Raw genomic sequence first — 15773 nt, 5'->3', positions numbered from 1 at the left:
TTTTTCAAGTATGCATATAAACATACTTGTACTGATTTGTACTTTCACATTTCTATGCTTAAAGTCTTCTATATATCCGTACATTGGGTAAACGTTGCTAGTTAATTAATCCATATGGTAAGCTAGTTAAACTTTTTGCATTTGAAATAGTCTGTGATTTCTGTCATTGTAAAATAATGTTACAAAGAATTCCTTTATTTATTTTTTTATCTACAGTTAAATAAAAGTTAAACTGGAAAATTAAATGGTAAGCTATAAAAATGCACCTATTTCTAGACATTGCTTGATTTGATCCAATTATTCTACATATCGAATAAAAATTCATTATGACACTTGTTAATAAACATGACACTTGTGAATAAAACAATTTTATATATTAAATTAAAAATATATAATATAGTTGTCTTGAATATCTCTGCAGCTCATCAAAAACATAAATGGGGCATCCATCAACTGAAAGTACGCTGTCAGAGTTTTAAATTTAAAGTAGAATTTATGCATTTAGTTACTTCTGTAACAGCTAGTTTTATCTGGGGCATGAACCTTGTTCGCTGGTATTGCAAACTTGCATATTACCGCTGCACTATCCTATCATGCACACACAATGTCCTTAACTTAAATACTATAGTTATTGTACCTGTACTATGAGACTCGATCACGCTCACTTTATATTTTATTATTGTAATACGAAACTTGTTTAAATTAAGTTTATCATAAGTTTTGATGAGAAACGTAATATTTTTATGTGAACCATTCAACCACACATTCCATTTTTATTTTACTGTGTTCAGCTACAGTATATTGTTCCATGCGCCATCTGGTGGTTATTGTGTGAAACGCAACAAATGAATTTAAATTCTGTGTGAAAAAATGCGCATTCTTAAAGGATACATCTGTATACTATGACACTGATAAGTCTGAAAGAACTTAATCAATCAATCAATCAATCAATCAATCAATCAATCAATGCAAATAATAGAGAAAAAGCTTAAAGTTGTCATATGTATGTATTTATTTATTTATTTTACATTTTAACAGCAGTGACGTTATAACATTAACGTGATAATAACATTAAAATACGTTCATGCCCAGGTCATTAAGAATTTAAGAAGTATGTAAGATGTATGTTGAGTTTTTTTTTTGTTTGTTTGTTTTTGTTTTTTTTTTTTTAAATAAAACTGCAATATAAGTCTTGTAATGACTTCAGATGAATCATAGAAATGTTTTCAAATACATGAACTACAATATTTAAATTAATTAATTTTAGAATGCACTAAAGTGTGTATATTTAAAGTAAAGATCATAGCATATCCTTTTTTTCTCACATTTTAGAGAGTAAAACATTTTTTTGTCACAGCAAATGCATGGCTTTGTTGCGCTATGAAATTTTCATTTTGTCTCCATAATACTCATGCTTGTTTTTTATTCAAAAATAAATAATAATAATATTACTCACAACTTAAATTCTGGTTGCACTACAGGTAAGCAATGCATTTCACAAAATATATTATTACTTATTATTATTTAGAATTTATTACTACTTATTTATTACTATGTTACCTACAGTATGTACCCCATAGACACCTAATATACACATTATACACTTTGACATTTCAGACGTACACAGGGTCGATCCTGGTGGCAGTGAACCCCTACCAGCTGCTGCCCATCTACACAGCAGACCACATCCGCCTGTACACTAATAAAAAGATTGGTAAAATGCCCCCACACATCTTCAGCATTGCTGATAACTGCTACTTCAACATGCAGAGGAACAACAAGGACCAGTGCTGCATCATCAGGTACTCACTGCATTGTACAAATACTTAATGAATCTCTAAGTAAAATCCTTGCACCATGGTTAAAATAATGTAAATGTAAACCACAATGAAATAATAGTAATTTGCCTTTACATAAGCTAATGAGTTACTGTATTTCACATACTGACAGTAGTTTACTGTCAGGTACTGCTTTCTATAATATTCCATGATTTAAAAAATTCTATACAAGATTCTATACATGTACCCTGTGATATTAAATGGCAAGACCTGCAGGCATCTAACAAACTTTTCTTAAGCTTTTTCTTTTTTAAAACAGGCAGAATAACATATGACTGTGACACTTTACTTTAAGATTTGGTTGTAAACTATTTATAATCAAGCAATACATACTTTACTAAATAAGATAACTTCTAGATCTTTTTACTACATTACTAAACATTAGTAAATACATTCATTCATTAAGCAATTTGAACGAAAATATTTATGAATGATCAACGACTGTTTTTATGTTTTGTGAGAGTTGTTCATGAGTCCCTTGTTTGTCCTGAGCAGTTAAACTGCCCACTGTTCTTCAGAAAAATCCTCCAGGTCCTGCACATTCTTTGCTTTTCCAGCATCTTCTGCATATTTGATGCCTTTCCAACAGTGGCTATATGATGTTGAGATCCATCTTTTCACACTTAGGACAACTGAGGGACTCGTACACAACTATTACATAAGGTGCAAACATTCACTGGTGCTCAAGAAGGCAACACGATGCATTAAGAGCCATGGGGGTGTAAACTTTTGCACAGGATGATTCTGTATTCTGTTGTGGTGCAAGAATATGTGTGTGTGTGTGTGTGTGTGTGTGTGTGTGTGTGTGTGTGTGTGTGTGTGTTTTTACTGAAGGCAACGTGTGTGTGATTTGTTCATGTGTTGTCCTCCCAAGTGGCGAGTCTGGAGCAGGAAAAACTGAGAGCACCAAGTTGATCCTGCAGTTCCTGGCTTCTATCAGTGGACAGCACTCGTGGATCGAGCAGCAGGTCTTGGAGGCCACCCCCATTCTAGAAGGTCAGAAAGAACATTATTCTCCCTTTTATTTTGATACGAGGATCGTACAAAATCAGTGGTAGTCAGCATGCCTATTTAGTGCTGTGTAGAAGTGAGACAGGCTCATGATGGAGCGTTATTCAGAGATTTGCTCTATCTGTCTAAAGCGACATCAGCCTGCTGTTCAGATCTCCTTATGGGAGACGATTCTCATTGGAATTCATTAGCATGCGTCTGCTCCCAATATGTCTACCAAGTAACGTTTGCCTAATGACTGTGACAAAATGCGTTCCATTTATCACAGATTATTTCTCAAAATTTGAACATAATTATGCATTAAGACAAGTAACGCAGCAGGTCCCCGCCATTGTATTTTTTTTTTTAAGTTGACAAAAACCTCAATAAAAATTCTCCCTCCGTGAAAGAGGTGTATTGTTATTGAAGTAAATTCAGGAGAAGTCGTTTTTGTTCTTGTACAGCTTTCGGGAACGCAAAAACCATACGCAATGATAACTCCAGTCGGTTTGGGAAGTACATCGATATTCACTTTAACAAGAAAGGAGCCATCGAGGGGGCGAAGATAGAGCAGTACCTGCTGGAGAAGTCAAGAGTTTGCAGACAGGTAAGACAAGGAGATCAACTACACTTTTAATTTCTACTTCCTATAATTCATATTTACAGCATCCATACTGTAATGTTTATTTACAGTATTAAAGTAATAGTATATTAACATATTGATGACAGTATATTACTGTAAAGCCACTGCTGCCCGGTGATGACTGGTTGTTGTTTTAGATTAGAGGGTTCAATTCTCCCTACAGCTCAACAATGAAACAATTAGGGCTGAGCAATGCATTTATATCATGAGGTCTCATCGTTGCCAATAATAAGAATAATGTCGGGCAAATTATTAAACACACACACACACACACACACACACACACACACACACACACACACACACACACACACACATTTAAAGACAACAGACTGCTTTCATGATTTCTCTCTTTTTTAGTGTAATTGTACTTTAATTGGACAATGTATATATACTGTACCTACATACAGAGAAACAGAGGCTGTGTGTGTGTATATATATGTATATATATGTATATATATACATATATATATATATATATACATATATATATATATATATACACACACACACACACACACACACACACACATATATATATATATATATATATATATATATATATATAATATATATATATATACACACACACACACACACACACACACACACACACACACACACACACACACACACACAGTGCAGACAGCACTACTAACAGAGCTGCTGTTATTGGAAATTAAGAAAATCAGCACCTTCTGACCAAACAGAACTGAGCATTATTATACAATAAAATCGACACTCGAATATTGAGTGTCAAATTGTACAAACAAGCTAGATAGTTAACTGCTAGTATATATCTAGAGTAACAGTAAAGAATGTCAATTAACACTATAGAAAAAGACAGTTGCCTGTTCTTTGGACATGGATGCAAGTGTTTCCAACTTGCATATCATGCCTATTTATAGAACTATAAAAAAAATGTATATGAGTAGTGCCCTGCGATGGACTGGCACCCTGTCCAGGGTGTACCCTGCCTTGTGCCCGATGCTCCCTGGGATAGGCTCCAGGTTCCCCCGTGACCCTGTAAAGGAGTAAGCGGTAGAAGATGGATTCCAAAAAAGTTGGGACACTGTGTAAAATGTAAATAAAAACAGAATGCAATGATAAACCCATATGTTATTCACAATAGAACATAGAAAACATATCAGTTTAAACTGAGGAAATGTACCATTTTAATAAAAAAAAATAAGGTCACTTTGAATTTGATGGCCGTTTCTTTTAACTGTTGTTAAAAGAAGAGGGGGTGCTACACAGTGGTAAACATGGCCAACTTTTTTTAGACGTGTTCAAATTCAAAATTACCTTATTTTTTCCTTTAAATGGTACTTTTACTCAGTTTAAACATTTGACATGTTTTTTATGTTCTATTGTGAATAAAATATGGGCTTATGAGATTTGCAAATCACTGCATTGGTTTTATTTACATTTTACACAGCGTCCCAACTTTTTTGGAATTGGGGTTGTAGATTATTTGAATATTTACATGTAAAACAATATGTTCTGGGATACTATAAGCTCAGAGAGTTTTCTATACAGGCTCCAGATGAGAGAAACTACCATGTCTTCTACTGCATGCTGCAGGGTATGAACCCAGAGCAGAAGACTAAGCTGGGATTAGGTCAGGCTTCAGACTACACCTATCTGACCATGGTGAGAGACTGCTGTCTTATTAGATCAAACCACTGATTCCTTTTGGTAGCTAAAACTGTTTAACTTGCATTTTTGGAGGTGGAATGATTTTCGTTATGAATAACAAACATTATGTTGCTTGTCTCCACTGTGTCCTCCACTGTGTCCTCTCATCTTTGGCTGTCCTGCAGGGCAACTGTACGGTGTGTGAAGGCCGGGATGACATGAATGTAAGTGATGTGTTGGATGAAAGATGTTTATATCCTCTTTTATCCATGGAGATGATGCATTGAATTACTTCCTGGAAGTATGGAGTACATGTGACTGAATCAGTAAAAACAAGCTACTGGAATGAAATTTAATTCTATATATACAGTATCTCACAAAAGTGAGTACAACCCTCACATTTTTGTAAATATTTGATTATATCATTTCATGAGACAACACTGAAGAAATGACACTTTGCTACAATGTAAAGTAGTGAGTGTACAGCTTGTATAACAGTGTAAATTTGCTGTCCCCTCAAAATAACTCAACACACAGCCAGTAATGTCTAAACCGCTGGCAACAAAAGTGAGTACACCCCTAAGTGAAAATGTCCAAATTGGGCCCAATTAGCCATTTTCCCTCCCCGGTGTCATGTGACTTGTTAGTGTTACAAGGTCTCAGGTGTGAATGGGGAGCAGGTGTGTTAAATATGGTGTCATCGCTCTCACGCTCCCTTATACTGGTCACTGGAAGTTCAACATGGCACCTCATGGCAAAGAACTCTCTGAGGATCTGAAAAAAAGAATTGTTGCTCTACATAAAGATGGCCTAGGCTATAAGAAGATTGCCAAGAACCTGACACTGAGCTGAGTGTCCGTAGTGTATGGGTGTGTGAATGTGTATGTGAGTGTGCCCTGCGATGGATTGGCACCCTGCCCAGAGTGTACCCCGCCTTGTGCCCCATGCTCCCTGGGATAGGCTCCAGGTTCCCCCATGACCGTGAAGGAAGGATAAGCGGTATAGAAGATGGGTGGATGGATATATATTATATATATGCATTCATATATACATAAACAGTTATTAAATGAATTTGCATTTGATGCATTTTTACATGAAGGAGTATTCCAGCATCCAGTCAGCGATGAAGGTCCTGATGTTCACAGACACAGAGAACTGGGAGATCTCCAAGCTGCTGGCTGCCATCCTGCACATGGGCAACATGCGCTTCGAGGGTAAGCCACAGTGCACAAAAAAACAGTGAATAAATCACCTCAGCTGTGCATAGCTAATCAATGTGTTATTCCTTCATTCACAGCTCGGATGATTAAAAACCTGGACGCTTGTGTAATTGTGCGCTCGTCTGACCTGGCCAAAGCAGCAGCTCTGCTGGAGGTGAGGGGTGACTGAAGATGAGGAGGATGATGGTGTTTTGTGTATCGCTATGTGTACTATCTATATTATCCTTTATCTATCTATCTATCTATCTATCTATCTATCTATCTATCTATCTATCTATCTATCTATATACACCAATCAGCCATAATGTTGTGAATCTGACCGCACGCACAGCCACGAACTTCATATCTAAGCACTCACACATGAACAAGAACTGCATATCTGACCACACAGCCATATGATAGAAAAAAATCTCCCTTTCATGTGACATTTTTCCTGATGCATACCTCTCGTCTTAACCTGACGCAGTGTGAATCTTTCTGACAAACTTTCTAATAATATTGTGCACCTCCTATTCGTTTCTGCATTTATATCTGTTTAGAACTTACATCTGTTCATTCCGAACGTTTTCATTTTCACTTACATCCCTGTACTGGATACTCCTTCCAAAAGTGCGACATAAATATCTCCTCACAGAAAACATTATTAGATCATGTGAAGATATGAAGTCCCTGTGTAAGTTGTTACTATAGAAACGATAATGTATTGGAACAGTCACATTAATAATCCGTGGTTTGGCAGAACTACTGTCGGAGTGTGTGTGTGTGTGTGTGTGTGTGTGTGTGTGTGTAATGAGTGTGTGTGTATAGTACCAGTGCGTAGCTACATCTGTGAATTACTCAAACGAATAATATTTCTCCTGCATGGCTGATTTTTTTTCCGCCTCTCCCTCTTACTGTCTTGCTCTGATTTGCCTCCCTGATTATCCTGGTGGGAGGGAGTTCTCATTGCTGATAGAGGAAAGGAGCAGAGAGGAGTTGGAGATAAATGCAGTCATTAGTGAGACTCAGATGGTGTTATTAGAGCGTGAGCACAGCGTGGGTAAAGCCTTCACTCAGCTGGTCTGCAGCTCTTCATCTTCTCACAGTCAGCCATGTGAAAGTCTGAATCCAGAGTCCACATCCTTACACAATGTTGTGGTGTATCTGCTCTTGGTGGTAAAAGGCACAATTGTGTGAAGAATTGTGTGTGTGTGTGTGTGTGTGTGTGTGTGTGTGTGTGTGTGTGTGTGTGTGTGTGTGTGTGTGTGGCTACAATAAGAGGACTGAACTTGATGAGTTGTAAAGAGGACTCAAGGTTTAGTTGGTGTGATTGTGAAACAAATTGCAACCAAATCTAAAAACCTACAAATATAAGAGAAATCATAATTATTTTGTGTAAATGTGTGAGTATTGATAGATGCTCATGAGCTGCTCAAAATGCTTAAACAAGCAGTCTTGTTAAGGATTTAAATTCCTATCCTGTTTACTGGCTGTATGATAGAACCATCAACCAAGCAAATTGTGTAAACTGTATAAATTACTCGCTGGCTAATTTGAGATCTCAGATGGTTGGATGCCACAGTATGAACTCTGTTAGAACTTCCTTTCTAAATATACCAGTTTTTCCTCCATTGTTCTGGTAATAGCCAAAACAAAAGCACATGTTGCTGATACCACTGTACAAATTATAGCTTTATTTTGTTCCTTTTCTCCCTTTTTCTTTTTTCTGCTCTAGACACATATGTTCTTTTTCAAAGACATATAATGAAACAATCAAATGACCAACAGCGCTCCTTTTTCCCACACAAGCCAGCCTCGTTGACAACAGTCATAATTCAAAACTTATTAGGAGACGCCCGGGTGCTTACATTGCTTATTAGATAAAGCAATCTCTGGAATACTTCTCTGTTGAACTGTTGGTTCTTAACAAGACTTCCACAAGGATATTATTTAATAATAAAAATAAAAAACAAAAACTTCCAAAATTTTCAATTCAGTTCAGTTCAATTTTATTTGTATAGCACCTTTAACAATGGACATTTTCACAAAGCAGCTTTACAGAAATATATACATTCAGGGTTATAAATTTTTAATTTGACAACATCCCAGTTCACCACAACACTCTATGTCAATGAACCCTCTAGATCTGCTCCTTTACCTAAGAAAAAGCTATGAATTGACTAAACAAATATGATTTCAGCCTAGACTTAAACAACGAGACTGTGTCTGAGTCCATAACACTAATTGGAAGGCTATCTAGCTATCGTATATATGATGCTCCCTTCAAAATTAGATCAAGAAAATGCCAAAGAAAACATTGCATTCTCTAAGCAATAAATTCTCTATGTACTAAAATATTGGCCAATAAAGATGACACTTTTATTGTAATCAGTTCTGTTTGCCTGTGGATCCTAGGTGGACCCTCAGGATGTTATGACATGTTTGACCACACGCACACTCATCACCCGAGGAGAGAGCGTATGCACGCCGCTCAGTGTGGACCAGGGATTTGATGTACGCGATGCTTTCGTCAAGGTTGGGGACCTTCATCCTGCTACTGCTTTTTTCTGTAGCATAATTCTGACCTCACATCAGGAATAAAACACTGTGAGGCATTTTGTTATAAGCTAACGATCAACAGCATGAAGCGGAGTTACTGTTACCACCTTGAAGTTGGTTCTTTTCCTATAACAGCACATCCTAAAGTGTTTTATTCCTCTTATACCACAGCAGTTTGCCAACGATTACAACTTTTTTTTTTTTTAATGTATTTATTAAAGAAAGACACCTTGTACATTTTATCCATTTGTAGGTACATTTGATTTTGTGGAACATCCCAGAAATTAGTTTGTTCCTTTTCTCACTTAAGTTATAGCAACTATAAGCAGTCATTCTCTCACCAGCTTCTTTTTTCTCTTTCTTGAAATTAAAAGTCACTTGTCATGTTGTTGAGAAACCGGAAAGCGCAAAGTTCTGAAGACTGTAACAAAGCGCTCACACCGGAGACTGCTCACAGAAAACTTCACCATGTCAACAACTATATGTTTTTCTTCGTAAAATACATTTTTTAAATTTTATTTTATTGTTGGACTTAAATTATTTGGATCATCCACCAGACAAGTCCCAGTGTAAATGTATAAAAATGATAAATGATTAGAACAAGCATATTAATATAAACCTGTGATTTATATCAACCCCATCAGACCAGTCAGATTCAAGAATTCAACAGCTCTGTGGTATAAAGCTTAAGAATCCACATGAATAACAGTGACATGAGTATCTGTGAGTGATTAATTAAAAAGATGATCTAATAGCTTATGACACTTTCTTCTTTAGGGAATATATGGGAGGTTATTTGTGTGGATAGTGGACAAAATCAACGCTGCCACCTACAGAGCCTTGCCCACTAAGGACAAAGTCATCTACAGATCCATCGGGCTGCTCGATATCTTCGGATTTGAAAATTTCACCATCAACAGGTGTGTATTACTCTTTCTACCCTGTTGATGTTTGAGCTTCTGTTCCTCACTCAAATTGCTATTTGGTTTGGTTTATTTGGCCAGTTTTGAGCAGCTATGCATCAACTTTGCCAATGAGAACCTACAGCAGTTCTTCGTGCAGCATGTTTTCAAGCTGGAGCAGGAGGAGTATAACTTGGAGCACATCAACTGGTTGCACATCGAGTTCACGGATAATCAGGATGCGTTGGATATGATCGCCAACAAACCTATGAACATCATCTCGCTCATTGATGAGGAGAGCAGGTTCCCCAAGGTAAGTACGGAACAGACACAGGGACAGGATGGGAGCTTAAAAAAAATCAGTTAACACTACATAACCACAGGTACATAACAACTTCAATACAGAGGTATACAGTATATGAGCATCTTATGTCAGTATTCACAAGAGGAATCACTCAGCGCGTCTTTTAATGGGATTTTGCTTAGATAGCTTTTAATTTGACACACTAGTACATGTTTTGAACGGAGTCCACAGAGAAAGATGTCAATATTCAACAGTAAATCTTTATATTTAAGTTTATAATATTTCTTCACTGTCTTAATATTCAATTGTACACAACAAAATCACCAGTGTTGATTTAATACCCAGAGTGTTGAATTTACACCCTACATTGTTTATATAAGTCCATTGGACACAAAATGTACACACTGGGTGTTAATTCAACACTAGGGATTGTACTGTGTACTATGTCATAGTGATCATTGTGGTACATTCTCTGGCTTTATGTATTCTGGTTTATACAATTATTTCGGTACCTAGCTTTTAAGGTTTTACAATTATTTTCCTCCTATACTATAGATTAGATTTTTACAACGAATCTTCCTCTCTTTATAGTTTTAAAACATTTCCAGATCAATTTCATGACAATAAAAAGGAATCTAAGATGTTCAATAAAATTTTAAATATTCTGTAACAATGCACGACTAGAATACATAAACAAATTATTCTTAAAGTCAAACGTTTAATGACTCAAGAATTACAAACTGCTTACACACTGTTCTGTATAAACACATCTATCTATCTATCTATCTATGAATCAATGTATTCTACAAATATCTTAAACAAATCTGTAAATAACTTATCCATATTTAAATATTGTATTGTGTTACTAATACATTATTACTATAAATATGAATGAATATAACTAAATGACATTACTATAAGTATTGTTGCTCTATAAATTGTATATTATTAAATGAAATTATATAACAATGTTATTCAGTCAATATTATTCATTGTTCATACAAATGTAGTTTATGTGTAATTTATGCCTCGACATAATGGTATAATGTAAATCGCTTATTTTCCCTTAATGTCAATACTTCAAATATTCTTAAAACATTACACGTTATCTTGGTTTTACTGACATAAACTGCTTGTGTGAGTGTATGATACTTACTTTTATAAGCAAAACAAATTTTACTTTACAAACCATCTCATCATATTGCAAATTCAAATTACAATATGGAAAATATTCATGTATATGTTTTAAAGCCCCTGTGATGATTATTGATGTCAGTGCTTAGCTTCCCTAGCGTGGTAGTTGGGATTAACAAGGCACATGATGGATTTCCTGTGATTAAGTTAGCATGAGTGGAGGTGTGATAAATAAAGACTCCTCATGCTTCATGCTTTGTTCAAATGTTTTGAGTTTTACACAAATGGCTCTTTGGTACAGCTGTGTGATGTAGATGTGTGAGTTCCTGCTGTTTGTGTGGGGTTTTTTTTAGGGAACTGATGCCACCATGCTGCACAAACTCAACTCCCAGCACAAACTCAACACAAACTACGTCCCCCCTAAGCACAGTCACGAGACCCAGTTCGGCATTCAGCACTTTGCAGGCGTGGTCTACTACGAAACCAAAGGTACCTCACAGGCTAACTAATCCTTCTGTTGAGGTGAAATACATGCTAAATATAGTCCTTAAAAAAAAAAAAATGCCTGAACTAATTTTTAACTGGTTATCCTGTTGTGGCTGATTTATTCTTGCTTAGATAACACAGTGCTAAATTGACATTTTGTCAGCTCCATGGCAACCAGAAATATTTAGCCACAATTTTACCTTCTGTGCTAGCTAGCTATAATTCTAATAGCCATATTACATTAAATTGTGACTGTTGTGGCATATTTAAACAGGTTTGGGTACAGTTAAATAAGAATATGACAATGCAAATGGGGTCTCTGATACTGAAACCCTACTTGATTCAACCTGTGACAAATGCTACTGTAGATGTTAACTAGCTGGCTTGCGCTGTGATAATTTGACCTAAATTACACTTCCGCATACTTATTCATGATACCCCTAACCGAACGTTTCAACAACTCCTCTTTGGATTTTGAGTCAAGTCCGAGGTCCAAACATAGAGGGTTTTTTGCTTTTCTCTACCAGAACGACACATGATACTTTTTATCCATTTATAGTTATAGTTGCAGATTGTCCACAAAACAAGTTATCACTTTCGTTGTAGAAACAACCATCTCACCTGCCTTCTCTTGAAGTTAATACAAAATAAAAATAAAATACACAACTTGTTATGTTGCTAAGAAACCAAAACTCCTCTCTGTCCAGAAGTTACATCTTTACCTCTGACTGTTACAAAGCACTGACACTGGAGACTCCTTCCATACTTCCAAAAAGTATTTGCCCCATCCTGATGTCTTCTGTTTTTGTGTATATCTCGAACAAAACATTTTCAGAAATTAAAAGAAAATCGAAGACAAAACGAGGCAGACAAGGCAACCTGAGTAAACACAAAATACAGTTCTGCTCTCTACCAGAAAATTCTAAAGGAGAATATCCGGTCTTTATTCCATAAGTTTAAACTCAAGTACAGCTGGGTTCTGCAGCAAGACAAGGATCCAAAGCATAGGAGCAGGTTCTAGAAGTAAGTGAAAGACTGATCTCCAGTTTTTATAAGTATTTGGTTACAGTTATTGTGGAACAACCACCTTTATATATATATATATAAGATATGTATATATATATATGAGATATATGCAAAAGCAGAAGAAATTGGGAAATAGCAACTAGTTTTTCACAGCACTGCACATGTAAAGTTTCCGTACAAGAAACTTCACCACTTCAACATCCCTTTTTTAATCCATTTATGTGGAGCTTCTGTCATACAAGTTCCTATGTAAGTTGTTACAATAGGAAAAAGCATAATGTATTTGAGCAAGTGCATTTATATATGTAATCAACTCCTTCTGACCAATCAGAATCAGAATACAACAGCGCTGTGGTGTATAATGACATATTCCTAGGCTACTTTTAATTCCTTCTTGAATATTAAAAAAACATAATTTTTAATGGTGAAATAGTGTTTATTTAATTATCTTTAATTATCTTTAACAGTATAATTCAGTATATTAACAGTATTAACCCTTTTACATGCACCCAAGTGCCCGTTTTGAGAGTCTGTTCCTATTTTAACAGGTTTTTTGGAGAAGAACAGAGACAGTCTCCACAGTGACATCATCCAGCTGGTGCACTCTTCCAAAAACAAGTTCATCAAACAAATCTTTCAGGCTGATGTCGCCATGGTGATGCCCTTTTTGATCCCTATTTATCCTGCATTAATGTGCCTCCATTAACTCCACTTTGGAAACATATCACTCACAGCACAGTCAGGCCTGAGTTTATTCTGACTAGCTGGTGAAATTTCTCCATGCTTAATATATACTTTTTTTCTTCTTCTTTTTTTTTTTTTTTTTTTTTTTTACCTCTGGTTCTTTAGTTTTTGGCAGTCACTCTGTCTCATACACTAACACTCCTTCAACACGGTGGTGTTATACTCTGCTTTTTGGATAATGCTAATCTCTCTTGACTGAGACTCTGTCTATTCTGTCTTTCGAGATTCTTCTAACACCAGTCAATTCTCTCTCTCTCTCTCTCTCTCTCTCTCTCTCTCTCTCTCTCTCTCTCTCTCTCATTCCCTCTGTCTTTCCATTGCTCTCTCATTCTTTCTGTCTTCAGTTTCTCTGTGGCTATGTGCAGACCACCATGTCTCCTCAGCAGGTAAATAGGTGGTCGTGTGTCTCTGTACGCTCCCCATCCTCTCTGCTAACACCTCTGCACCATCTCTGCACCATTAATGTACAATGTTCTCTTAGTGGTCACCTTCCCTCAAAACTCATTCCTGTGGTCGATTTCTCAGTGGAAAGCAGCTCTGGCAGTGTAGCAGCATGATTTAATAAACCCAACAGTGGCATTCAGTATGGTGATGCATTCTGGGGAAATATTAGTCATTGACTGGAAGTGAGAAAGGCAAAGATGGTTCTGATTCTAGTTCAAGTGCAATGTGGCCAGTTCTGTTCAAGATACTTGGCTAAGCAGAAGTTCAGTTTGCATATGACTTTCCTGGCATGGAGTGAGCTAGAGGAGGGGATAAAACCTCCAAACCTGCTATTTAAAAAAAAAAAAATGCTGTATCTGCGTCTTTTCTTCATTATGCTAACACAAAACGCAGAGAGTACAGACAGAAACTCAATGAGTCCAATATCAGTAAAAGACAGAAAGTCAAATACGAGAAGAGAAAAACATGAAAGGTTGCTCTATATAACACAAAGACGGATGCTTTGGAGGACAGGAATGGTTGAGGTGAATATATACCCTGTAAACTTTTAGTTAGAAAGATTGTGCATATGCTGTGTTTGTGTTTTGTGCATAACTGTGTGTGTGTTTGTGGTATATATTTGCAGTAGTGAGCTCTTTCTCAAGGATGCCACGCTCTTGTGATTACCCAAGTGTTAATCAGAGTGTGTGTGTATTTGGTCAGGGTATGGAGACTCGGAAGCGTTCTCCGACTCTGAGCAGTCAGTTTAAACGCTCCCTGGAGATGCTCATGAGGACTCTGAGCACGTGTCAGCCCTTCTTTGTGCGGTGCATCAAACCCAACGAATTCAAAATTCCAATGGTGAGTCTGAGCCCAGAAATTTGTGTCTGGACCTGTTCCTTTACTCCAGATGTAGGCGATCGACCAAGACATGTTTCATGTACAAAGTTTGAATCCTTAATTGTGTGCTAAATCCTCAAAACTAATGTAGCTAACAAGGAAGGGTAAGGAAAAGTAGCTACCCGTTTGGCATCATGCACTATTTGTATATAAACAGTTTCAGTCTGTATTGAATGATATTATTATCTGATTTGCTGTCTTTTATGCTTTAGGCCATGCCTCCTACATGAGTGATACTGCCATGGAGACAACAGTGTCCCCCAGTATCAGAAATCATATTCTCAAGACTATTTGTGATACTGAACAGCTCCACATGGTTTTAAGTTTGAGTTAACACAAGGCTAAACTGGTAGTCATATGCTTCTCCTACCTCTAGTCTTGTATTAGCAGTTCAAATCTACAGAAGCAAACTTCAGACACCAAACATGACTGACTAGTTTTGAGATAAAAGGGGGAAATTGTGCTGGATATCACTTTAACGTCTGCTTTTTTTCTGTGCAGTCATTTGATAGGGGGTTGTGTGTACGGCAACTGCGGTATTCCGGAATGATGGAGACCATTCGGATTCGCAGGGCCGGATATCCCATACGCTACACCTTCGCTGAATTTGTGGACCGTTACAGGGTCTTCATGCTGATGACCAAACCAGCCTCTTTACAGGTCGGTCAACAGGACAGCATAGCACATTGAGTCAAACAATGAATGAATGATCTTACAGGTTGAAGAATGCTAACATGTAAATTCCAAATAATAGACATAACCTCGAGCCACATAGATCATGAGCATTATGTCATGTTATACATAGTATATCATGTTATATAGTAGCCTGGTTATTAGCTATACTTACCTTGTGCTGTACTTAAGACATAATGTCTGAGACTTTGAAACGTATAGACATGGCTCACAACTAATATAGCTTATAGCACAACTCTACTGAATTTTCAAATCTGATTAATATGTGTTGAGTCATTTTCTAAATCACGGGAT

General features: G+C 36.6%; 1 protein-coding gene across 1 annotated transcript in view; it reads left to right on the top strand.

Moving 5' to 3' along the window:
• Window positions 1-15773, top strand: part of myo7ab (myosin VIIAb) — a 58420-nt gene that overhangs the window by 17422 nt on the left and 25225 nt on the right. The window contains exons 5-18 of the mRNA XM_017493562.3: window positions 1618-1802; window positions 2713-2834; window positions 3293-3435; window positions 5011-5124; window positions 5295-5333; window positions 6209-6323; window positions 6407-6483; window positions 8724-8843; window positions 9645-9787; window positions 9872-10082; window positions 11561-11696; window positions 13268-13374; window positions 14610-14747; window positions 15288-15446. Coding sequence (XP_017349051.1) covers window positions 1618-1802; window positions 2713-2834; window positions 3293-3435; window positions 5011-5124; window positions 5295-5333; window positions 6209-6323; window positions 6407-6483; window positions 8724-8843; window positions 9645-9787; window positions 9872-10082; window positions 11561-11696; window positions 13268-13374; window positions 14610-14747; window positions 15288-15446 — 1809 coding nt within the window. The remainder of the gene's footprint in view (window positions 1-1617; window positions 1803-2712; window positions 2835-3292; window positions 3436-5010; window positions 5125-5294; window positions 5334-6208; window positions 6324-6406; window positions 6484-8723; window positions 8844-9644; window positions 9788-9871; window positions 10083-11560; window positions 11697-13267; window positions 13375-14609; window positions 14748-15287; window positions 15447-15773) is intronic.

Source organism: Ictalurus punctatus, chromosome 18, assembly GCF_001660625.3.
Source record: "Ictalurus punctatus breed USDA103 chromosome 18, Coco_2.0, whole genome shotgun sequence".
Lineage (NCBI taxonomy): Eukaryota > Metazoa > Chordata > Actinopteri > Siluriformes > Ictaluridae > Ictalurus > Ictalurus punctatus.
Note: the sequence above shows the minus strand (reverse complement) of the source record. Positions and strands in the feature narration are given on the sequence as shown.